We start from the raw sequence: 12,341 nt of genomic DNA, 5'->3' as shown, positions 1-12,341 counted from the left end.
ATTTGTTTCTTTAATAATGACAAAACTTCGTGAATATTTTTAGATAATAATATTTTTAAATTCTGTCTAATCCGTATTAACTGAAATATGTGATGCCGGAGCATCACAGCGTCTGACTGAGAAATGAATAATTTCCATAGTTTATGGTGCTTATTGTATGCCTGATAATACTAACATAATTATTTACGCCACAAAATAACTATCCAAAAACCTTATTTGATTTACAATAATCCTACCCTACTTCAAAATTAAAAATGTAAAAATTTCACGCAAAAACTTCTGAACTTATTCAGATGAAACTTTAAAGTAATAGCTTATACGAGTATATCAAAATAACACATAAACAAACACCCAACAACACAATTGTACAATTTGGCTATAATATAACAATAAATTGAAGCGGGCAAAGCCGCGTGTAGGCCAGCTAGTAAAGATATAATATTATTCTTTACTCATTTAAATATAAACAGCTGTTATTAAAGTATAATTTTTTTCTGCACTCTCGCTACGTTAACTAAAATCAATGAACACGGTCTATATTACCTTGGCTAGTATTGGCGGTTGCAATTCAACCACGCCCATTCTTTTTAACCGCTTTGTAATGAACTTTTGAGCGTTTGATCTCTTTTATAATACAGCTTAATCTATAGTCCGTGTAAATTGATTTATGAAGCAGGTATAGGGCTTATGTAAGGTTTTAAGAAGATGGAAATTTAATTATAATTCTCAATTTAATAATTTATACTACGGAACTAAATATATTTGTTGGTACAATGAGCGATGATGAGTGAAGAGCAGTGTAAAGTTCCATCATCTAAATGAAAATGAAAAATGTATAGGTATTTACAATCCGCAAAATGCCGCGAATAAGTGAGGATTACTATGAATTTAGATAGGTTTTGATCATTAAAAAAACAGGCCAAGTGCGAATTGGACGGACGGACAACAAAACGATGAAGAATGGAGATCGAACCCACAACCACTCGCGTTTACAGTCAACACACTTTTAAAAACACAAAATATTAACATTCCATATCAGTAAATAGAAATAAACTAACAAGGCTATAAGCAGTGCATTACAAATATAATCCTAAAATAGCATTTGTCCCCTTTATCTACGTACATACATACATACATACACGCCTGTCTACAACCTAGCTATAAGAAAAGTTTACGAGTTACGACAATGAAACGTGGCGTAAGTAATTGCTCATTTGTAGGCTTATGGGATGTCTGCTCTGGGATTCGTTAGTCTCTGATTGTTACTAGTGTTTTATATCGTGTACATTTAATATGGAAATAGCGATAATATATATTTTTTTAGTTTTACCAAAGAATAAAAACAACATCTCTATACAAGTGGGAAATGGAACTTCCCACTAATATTTAACATTTTAATTTAAATTCTTAAATATTTTTCTTAACTCTTTGAGTAGGTATATTATTTAAATAAATATATTTTAAAAAACTTATCATAATATACATTCGTAAGTACACTAAAGGTGTTCAGACATTGAGTAATATGGGTTCACCTCATCAAGTACCTGCCTACCTGACCCGCTTAACCTCGCATGATAACTATTTAGGTTTCAATATGACAAGATATACCTACACCGAATAGGTATATAAATTCTTAATTTCTTCAACGTTTACTCATAATGGAGGGATAAAATAAATTATTACTTTACTAAGAGACGACGAAAGAAAAAATTGTTGAGTCCAAATTAGATCGGTATAACTATAAGCGCTGCAAGATCCCATCCAGCCACTTTCCAATTTAATCGTCGTGCCCTCGTCAACAAGAGGAATTAACATATTTCAAGATGAATCTATCTAGCCCAATCACTCACAGGCCTAGAGAACCAAGTGTTAGAATACTCCTATCTCCACGCATTGTACAACTTTCGTGTGATTGCGTATTGAGTGATGGAACCCTATGCCGTGCTTGGTTGTTATCATAGCGAGAACATGAAAAGAACTCATTCCCCCAAGTGGGAATCGAATCCACTACACCAGTCAGACACCGTGCCGCTGAACCACGACAGCTTCGAATAGAATGAGTGACATCAGGCTTCATAAATATTGTTATACAACAACAGATCGACTTAACAAAACAGAAGAGAGAAAAAGTTAATATAAAAATTGATAAATAGTAAAAGAAAAATTGTAATGAAACGTCACTTATTCCAAAATTAAAACAACTGACCCAATTCTCAAATGACCAAGACTTCTTCTCATTTAGGTAATGTAAGAACTACGAACAATCTTCATTTACACTGGAGGCTGTTTTAAACACAGCAGTTTTTTACGACTCGCTTTTTAATAATTCAGAAATATGAAGTAGGTGAATGTTATGTCACATTCTTGTAATAGTTTTAATTACTATTAGGATTTGAATCTGCGCCTCTTGGCAGGCGTCGACAAGTTCAAATATATCTAAAATAAAGTAACTTTCTTTCCTGGAAAACTAACTGGAAAAACCGTTTTAATATATTAAAAATAAACTGAAAATAATAAACTCCGTACATTTCATGGTGCTAAAATGGACATGTCGTCGTCAGTTATAATGTTGTCCTTAAATAACGCTTTCCCCAAAATGACCTGCGGTTACGTGCATAATGCACGACGGCGTTTATGAAATTAAATGTCGGACGTCGTTAGCCTTCAAACACAACTCTCATAACAAACCGTTAAGCAAAATTTTAAAATCTTAAAAAAAATAGTATCATTTGAGAAGTAAAACCACTTCGAGTCTTTATTTCTGAAATATTATTTCTATAATATTTAACTACCATAAGTTACCAATTACGTCAATAAGTCCCACGAATACGCCATAAATAAGCAGACTTTAAAATTTGCATTTGTGATACATAATAAGTGTTGGCCAATGAGTTGTACAATATCCGCCTGAAAATGTTCATAATACATTCTATAATATTTACAACTAAATAAAAAAAAATAGAACAAATATTCAACAATTACGTAGGTACATAATGCACTTCGCCTCCAGTATGAAGGGAAAATATCTCAAAAAAATATTGAATCCATTTTGATGAAACTCTGTCTGTTCTTTAAATCGAGAAATATAATATCGATAATCTTTAAGAATCCTATAGTTTTGTTAATAACCTACTTCAAGAAGTAGATTTAAAGAAATATGACGAGTAGAGAAAGATACATATTAACATATTACATATTAAGTATATGGTGTTGAAAAAAACATCAATTATTTGAAACCTGATTTACAAAACATAAATTTAAATAAAAATTTAAATAAATAAACATTTAAATATATAACTAATTAAACAAAACAGTCATAGCGTGTAGTTTCTCAACCATGTTAACACTGCATCCACGCATGTACCAGAGCACTGCAAGGTCTACAAGCCGGTACTTACGTAACACACCTAGTATAGTAAGCACGAGGCGTGTTACTTTTCCTTTCATTCGAGTTCATTCACAAAAACCTGTGCTGTATCTTATACGGTTAGGTGTGTAAGGTTGCTGTCAGGCGAATATTGAAATACGAGCTTCACGCTGTATCCCGCATTGCTGTATGCAGGATACAGCGGGAGGGTATGCAGAGGGAATCTAGTGTTACGACACTCCGTTCCCCACTTTCTGCTGATTTTTTCGAGGTATTGTATGTTGAGTGACGGAATTCAAAGCCGCCTTTGTTTAGAGTTTTTTTAAAGCAAATTAGAAGATACAGAAAAGTTATTTCGACATTGCAGGAAAGACAAATTGAACATTTCTTTAATAACTTCAATTCGTCAAAGAATCTTTCACATATAAAATGTATAATGCTTATCTGACAATGTCGGAACTGACTGTAAAATCAAAAAACATCTGAGATAAAATTTATATTTATTATATATATTTCTTTTTTATACTTAAATACAAAATAAATGTTTAATTATCCAGAGAAATAAAATATATTTAGTATAATTGATTTTGTATAATTTTACAATTATTTAGTTTTAATCTAAGTTGCACGACAGCCCCAAACGGCCACTTAGCATAACATTCAAGTCAAAGGACTACTACTTACTATTATGGTATACATAATTATGTTCCAGTCATGCTGCAACCATAATCAATATTAAAATAACCATATTATGCAGAGCAGCACTCTACACAACATATATTTACTATCAGACATATACGACAACTTGTCAATAAGAAAAAAAAAACTAAAATACAGTCTTTGTAAATGCACCGTTTTAACAACTTTAATCGCTATAAAAGTCTGGTTCAAGTTTTTCATTCACACATCCACCATGAATAGTATAAGCGTAACAGTCCTACAAAGACACGTTACAGGTACTGTTGTGTAAACAAAAAGGTCGTGTCGGATCTAAGTTACCGTTTAACTGCCTATTGACAGGTTAAAATAACTGGCGGTTGAAATGTTTACTCAACGGTTAACGTGAAAGGAGTCGGGGAGTTGGTGTGTGTCTTTTATATTGAGTGGCCATTAGTTTAACTTAGTTATAGTAAAAATATATTTCTATTTTCAAATTTAAAGCTATTATGTAATATGTACCTATATTTGTAAATAAGACAAAGCGCGGTGTTGAGTTCCACTCGACAATCGACATCAGAAACAGTTACATATAACAATATCAAAAATAAAAGTACCTCGAGTGTGAAAGAGATATCATTTGAATAAATTGCAATAAGGATTAAAAATTGCGAATGCCATCAAAATGTTATTCAAACAGAACCAATTTAAAAATATGTAGGTATGGCGATAAAATGTTTGCTCATCAATACGAGTATGTCACTACTTATGTCAGTCCCATACATTTCACACTTTTCAATTAGCTTTATTGAACACAGAGAGATTATTTCGTTGTTATCTACGAATGGCCACGTAAAAGGTAGATAGATACTCGTATGTGTTTTATTTAACTTTTTGGTGTCATACAAAAATATTTTTATTTTAGTTGCACAATTGCGTATAGCAGAGACACGCAGAGGACACCTTGTGACTCTCCGTTTCTCACTTAGTCTTCTTACCAGAATATCGAGATTGAAGGGAGAAAGGAGTGCCCAATTTACAACCATCGCGTTGTCTGTAAGTGCGCCACGACGCCTTCTGAATTATACATTTACTTAAAAATATATATGATTGCATTTTTAGTTAAATACATAGTATTATGCGTGTAATGAAATAAATATTAGAGAAGAATAAAAAATTACGAGACTGGTACGACCCGAATTTCGAGAAATAGTCCTCTACACTCCCTATTTGGCATGGAGATTCTCTACTTGCGAAATTTCAGCGTCTCTACGTCGCGAAATAACCAATGTGTGTTGTCTTTTCGTCGCTCACTAACGAAAATGTTTTATATTATGATGAATAAATTACTGTTTAACATACTTTAAAACTTTAAACTTATTTATAAGTTTAAAGTTTAACAAGCAAATCATGTAAGTCTAAGTCATATAAATATTTCACAGAAAAAGTAAATCAATGGATCCCACGAGCAAATCAAGTTATGCACACGTTTTGCGAGTCAACTCAATGACATCATTGCATACTATTTGGCACGAGTTTGTTCCTTACTTAACCGGACTAATTGAACGTTCATAATATCTTAACAATAGTATCCTTTAAATATATTTAATAATACAGTAAAAACGTAAAATATTTAATAATAATGTAAAAACAATAGAATGGCTTATAAGCCATCCTATTCCAAAAAAAGATATTAACAATGTTGACGGAAATTAACTTGTCCCTGATTACTTCTCAGAACTTTATAATATACATATGTCGTCGGTAGCGCAGTAATACGTGCCTATCTGATTTGACATGTTGATTGCGGGTTCAAATGAATGTTTTATTTAAAACTGGTTGGACAAATTATAGTGTCGAGTTCCTCAACACGTAATTTCTCAGAGGTTTTCCCATTTTCCTGTTAGATTTGGTTTTTAGCTTGACGCTTGACTGCTTCTTGTGAGGTTGTAAGGAGCCACAACTTCACAAGATGCCCAGAATATATAAAATTAAAATATTATAATTTACATTGCATCAATGTTCCAATGTTGTCAATCAATTTATTCAAACAATCAATCAACATTCATATTATTTCTTATACAAAACTTCATCTTCTTTATTTTGCTAATATCAAAAGCAAAAAAATAAAATATAATTTAAAAAATACTTATTCATTCGGTTCCTAAGTAAATATTTCCTAATATTACTAAAAAAAACACGTTTCCACAAGGTTCTTCATAAAATATAAATACATTCCCACTTAAGTCCAGAACTAAAAGACGAGTAAGGATCTAGCCATGCAAGAAAGGGGGTTATTTGCGAGCATACAGCGCAGCCCTCGCAGATGTTTTCTTAGAAGCGTGAATCATTAGAGCTAAGCTTAGCTTATTGGAATGATAAATATGCAGATAAGACGTATCTGATGAAGCTATTAGACACGGTTAGAACTTCTATTATAGACTTTTAGATTTTCTAATGACATTATAATGACGAAATTAATAGATTTAATTCCCGTCCAGGTAACATAAATTAAATCTTCACGCACACTTCAGGGTAGGCAGAGGGAACCTACAATCAAGACACTCCGTTCCCCATTTTAATATTAAATATCTGATAAAAATATTTAAAATAATAATTTTTATCATATAGAAATCGAACCAACAACCTTTAAAACCACACTCGTGTTCACCTGCGCTACGACTGGCCTCAATCATTTACGAGGGGCATTCAAAAAGTAAGTTTCCCTATTTTTAAAATGATGTAAAAACCAATTTTTAGGTTAAAAAACGCATATATATTTATTATTTGAAACATAAACTATTTTTCTACATAGTCACCTTCGACTTGGATACATTTTTTATGTCTGTATTGAAGTTTAAGCAAACCTTCCTTAAAAAAAGACGTGTCCTGCACATACTTTGCAGTAACCCAGTTTATCTTTGAAGATTGTAAAGATTGAGGTTCGGCAAATCGCAATATCAGAAGGAATCAATTCAAGAATATCATCAATAGTCAGTCGTCTGTCATCTTCAATGATTTTTTCAACAGCTTCGATAGCTTCGTCCGTAGTGTCTGTTTTTGGCCGTACTGCACGCTGTTCATCGTTCACATCTGCTCGTCCCGCACCATTTGCACACTCATACAGTTCTCACCGTAAACTTGCACTAATTTACTTTGAATATGGTTTTAATTTAGTCCTTTAGCAGTAAAAAATCGAATAACTGCACGCAATTCAATATTGGACACGTTTTCCAATGGTACCTCCATTGTTGTCAAGCTTAGACTGCTAAAAAAACTATTTTCCGTCATCAATATCGGTGCCGCTCATACCAGCACACCCAAAACTGAAACTATGTTCAGTGTGAGTCGGCTAGATGGTGTACATTAGAAATGCCAGACCAGCGAAACTTACTTTTTGAATGCCCCTCGTATTTGGTAATAACCCTTAACACACAAACTTATTTTCACAACTCTTTTCACTTTTAATATAAAAAAATCATTCTCGGACGATTTCTGCACTTACACATTTTCCCATAAAAGTATGACGTATAATAATAATCACCTCACAGACTTATCCTTCCCAATTGATGCTCATTCGAAAATAAGTAATTTATGATATCATGATTCATTACTCTCTTTAACGATACACGTTTGATCGTCACAGTGGAAATATTAAATCACAATTTACAAACTCGAATACCATAATGGCGACGACGTCAAAGTTAAAATATTTAAAAAGTTATACTCTTAGTAAAAATGGATAAAAAACAGTGTCTGAGTGAGCAAAAGATCCTTTAGAGTAGACATAGACGGCTAGATAGTGGTTTTTTTTTCGTGCTAATTCACAAATTGTTTGTGTGTGCATGTGAGTGTGCACACACGTATATTATCTGTTCTTTTTAAAATATTACGATGAATCTGTCGTAGCGCAGGAGCACAAATATGCGACTGTAGTCGCGACGGTGTGGGTTCGATTCAAACGAGGCAAAGCGCAGCGTTGAGTTCCATCACTCAACATGCAATAATACCTCAAGAATTCGACGGAAAGTGGGGAACGGAAGTGTTTTAATGTGAACGGAGTGTCTTAGCAATAGGTTCCCAGGTTTTGTGCTATGTGTGAAATGGAGCGTGAAACTAAAAAATATTTAGTAGCATGCGGAATATGCTACAGAACGTGCCCACCACAATCAATAGTCAATATAGGGATCACAACCACGACTATCACTTATACATTCCGACATTTTAAACTACGTATTAAAAAGAAAAACAACATAAATAAAAAAGTTAAATTTAAATTAAAGTATAATAAAAAAGAAGGGTTGTAGCAACCCTTGCACCAGGATCGTTCATTTAAAACTCTATAATGAGAAGGCATTGTCTACGGTGCGGGCATTAGCGGCCCATTATTACCATAGAGACGGGCGCTACGCAAATGATTTCACGGATTATGCCTAAGCTCGAGATCCTTTGTTTACCACTTCCCTATTAAATTCATGTTGATACTCTGATGTCATTTCTAATATCTCTGAAGTCATATATGAAAACTATTTCATCTCACCGTATAATTATTCATTAAGTTTGAAAATAATAATTTTAAAGGATGTACATCTTGAATGCGAAGGTAAATTTTATCAAAAGACGGTGTAGTCATGTGTTGACAGTTCCAAATATATTCCGGGAACGTAATACGCTGGGAAGAGAATTGGAACATTTTCCAAAGCCGTAATGGAACAGCTGAAACACGTTCCTCATTTTTGCCGGAACATAACATCACTAATATATATATATATATATATATTACTAATATATAACATCATATATATAACATCACTAATATATATATAGGTAAGTGTATATTACTCATAGATTACCACGCCAACATCCATGTTTAAATTTTCAGCTTGAGTTGATCAAATGCATACACTTACTTGCCAGATAGCACGAGTGATAAGCTGTCAACCTTAGTGACCTTCTCGTGCGCGTAGAGCTCGTGGCACTTCAGATGACGTACGTTTCGCATGCACATCAGCACGCGGCGGAACTGCCTCCTGGACACCCGCAGCGGTTTGAATAGGGCTAAATATACCTGGGAAATAGAGAAATAGGGTTAAATAAAACAATATAAATAATAATGTCTTCGCATATAGCACGGCAGTCAGAAGGAACCTAATGTTGAGATACTCCGTTTCCCAGTTTGTGTTAAATCGCAAAACTCAACGCTGCGCTGTGCCTTGGTGCTAGTTGGCATATGTTAATATATTTCATTAAATATAATATAATATAAGTGTTAATCTGATTCAATTGAAATAATCATAGGTTTCTCTCGACCTAGGACACAAAGTCCCTAAAATAAACATTTTTATATAACCCTTTTTTTAATTTACAATAACAATTATTTTTATACATTAGATATATATGACATGAAGCTAAAAAAATTATATAGTATCTGACTACGCTACGTCTGCACCATTTCATTTGATTTAACTTATGTAAATGTCAAAGATACATATCCAAACAATGCAGATGCAGACTGTTCTGGATATATTCCAATATTCTTCGAAAACACAAGAATACGTATTCAACCGTTGATCAATTCTTTTATTAGGCACTGCGGCAAACGGAGATTGTTTTCAACTTAGAAAAAGTAGCTTCACGCGTTTTGTCACAAGCCAGGGTAGGCTGATGGTACCTTATGTCTTAACATTCTAAAGAAGTGTATTAACACTTCTTTCCCCATGCTAAAATTTCTACTCACTAGTAATGAAGATAATTTACATATAATTATTGGGCCGAATGAAACAAGGCACATTTACAGTTAAACTCGATATACCACACCACAACGGCTTCTGTTGTCAACTCAGGTAAGTAAATACTCAAGATACTCAAGTATTCTGCATTTTTTTTGCTGTCTCGATAATTTCAATCCAACAAAATGATCTCGAAAACAAATATGCCAAGGTTACAAGTGACCAGACCATTCGTGACCGTAACGAAGTTGAGCGCGTCGTAAAATCAGAACGAAATGACTTGTGGGGCAACAAGATAGCACCATATAAATGCCTTTACAATTTAAAGGTACAACTAAGAAATTGTTCAAAAGTATCAAAACTAGTACCTAATAAAGTATGATTTACAATTATGGGGTTGCACTAGCGCAGAGGGACAGTGTGTAGCTGTAAACGCCCAGTTTGGTCAGAAATTGCAATTGCATTTTTCTCTGGTCTGGTGAACTAGTGTTAAGATTGATCCCGATAAAAGTTTTTGCACAATGACGTATAAACATATGTAAGAGGCTCATACTTTTATATATTTTACATTAACATACCAAAGTCCCAGAGAAACTTTTTTGTGGCTGAAACTTGGAGTATAAAGTGAGATTTAAGTTACTTACTTACTAGTACTCCCTGAGAATATGACGAGAAACCAAGAATTTTATATACATCAAATATAGTTCTCAGTGTACATACATGAGTATAAAAACGCAAAAACTATCTACTATATATCTACTATATATCTAGCAAATATAAGTGAACTCTTTTTCACTTATTTTAATTATCACAATTTTCAACAAAATCTGTTTTAATATTAAATTTCTTAATCTACTAAATTATGCAAAATATGTTTTGAGCATTTACTGTTGAAAATGACTTCACAGTATAAGAAACTAGGCAATGATGTTTCATAATTGGTAAAACAAAACAAATAGGCCACATCTGTACACTGTATAGCCTACACTCTGCATAAGTGTCCCGTCAAGACGATAATGAATACATTCATCACACCAACACTGCTAAATGAAGGTAAAATTCTTGGATAAAACTTTATATGACAAGAACTATATAGTATTTACTTCATATAGGTTTAGAAGTACACATTCATACTTTTACACATCCTTTTAAAATTGAAATTCTTCTTCTTCTTTCTTTCCATGTTCCCACTGTGCCATGATGGCCTAGTATCTACGTAGTTTTTTTTTCAATTTTGAAGGTAATACTATAAACATAACACATTAAATATGAGACGCATACTAAATAAAGTTTGGAGAATTAATACTTGTAATGGAATAAATGTTCAGGTAGCGGAGCTTTGTAATATTTACCTGCAGAGGTACTAATAAACAAGGGTATAACCATATATAAGGGTTGACCAGACTTATAATTTAAGTTTGTTGTTTCTTCACATTGACTTAATATTCTTTTAGCTTCACAATGTGAGCCGCACTTAGCAAGATAGGCAAGGAACTTTGTGTTAGGACACTCCGTTTCCAATAAAATACTACCATTTAGAGGGAACTGAACGCGATGATGATGACGATGACACTTTTTTCCGAGCGGGGATAAAAGCCACAACCATAAAGTTGGCAGACGATGTCTCACTGCGCCACGAAGGCCTCTTTGTAGAGCTTTTATTATATTTATGTAGTACTACAATTTATAAGTCACAGAAAAAAACCGTAAAAAATAAAAGGCGAACCAAAAGAGACATAATCGCACATAAAAGTATACAAACTTACTAGGTACCTTGAAACCATGAATCGCGTTAGTAAGTCAAGACGATAATGAATGCACATTCATCGTACTCGCACCGTATAATCAGCGACTGATTGCCTTTTATTCAAAGGTCGTAGAGCAACTTGTAAATTATAACGTGAACCACCGACTTGATGTTAAATAAAATTTGCAAGGCAAAATATATTTTGTAAAAGAAATATTTCATTTTTATTCCATTCTAAGGATGTCGCCCGTATGTGTAGATTTTACATAATTTCTGGGGCACATTTAAAGTATGCCCAAAGATGCTGTTTAGAACTTGAATGAATTTGATAAAGTAGAGACTTGGACAGTAACAACACATTGCTCAGGACTCCTCACCATGCAACGCGTATTAAGTTATTGCTTTATTTTAATCAATTATCTGTGTTTTTTTTCATGACACTACAGTACATATTACCAAAAAATATATATTACATAAAAGCAAATAAACGCCCCTATTCTATTTAGGGACTTGTAAAGGCTGTGATGTGTAATCTAATTATTTTAGGCCACGGCCTTATTAAAAGGACACAAAACTGACCTTCTACACTTGACATATATTTAACAATTACTCACTAACTACTCACAAAAGGCAACCTTTTAAACTTCAGTTTCAAAATAAATGGTACAGCATTTATCGCGCCTCGTCTAAAAGCGGCGGCGTCAACATTGCAATTTTATATTCAAACAATGGATCACTTTTTATGAAGAGTTAGCCATATTGTTCCTTTGTTCGGCTCAGTTTTGTAGTATCGATATTTATATTTAAAACTATGCGTTGCCTTTTACCGCGTCCCAGTTTA

The 12,341-nt window shown here is 33.3% G+C and overlaps 1 protein-coding gene across 2 annotated transcripts in view; it reads right to left on the bottom strand.

Moving 5' to 3' along the window:
* The window catches only part of LOC146529129 (popeye domain-containing protein 3-like), a 45,601-nt gene that overhangs the window by 14,872 nt on the left and 18,388 nt on the right, over nt 1-12,341 (bottom strand). For both annotated transcript variants that reach the window (XR_014879027.1, XM_085202063.1), the window contains exon 2: nt 8,935-9,092. Coding sequence is in view for 1 of the 2 variants with exons in the window: in XM_085202063.1 (XP_085058189.1) it covers nt 8,935-9,092 (158 nt within the window). In the remaining variant the exon portion in view is untranslated. The remainder of the gene's footprint in view (nt 1-8,934; nt 9,093-12,341) is intronic.

Source organism: Heliconius melpomene, chromosome 18, assembly GCF_056956725.1.
Source record: "Heliconius melpomene rosina isolate 202511_hmr_F chromosome 18, ASM5695672v1, whole genome shotgun sequence".
Taxonomy (NCBI): domain Eukaryota; kingdom Metazoa; phylum Arthropoda; class Insecta; order Lepidoptera; family Nymphalidae; genus Heliconius; species Heliconius melpomene.
This window is presented reverse-complemented; position numbering and strand designations above follow the sequence as displayed.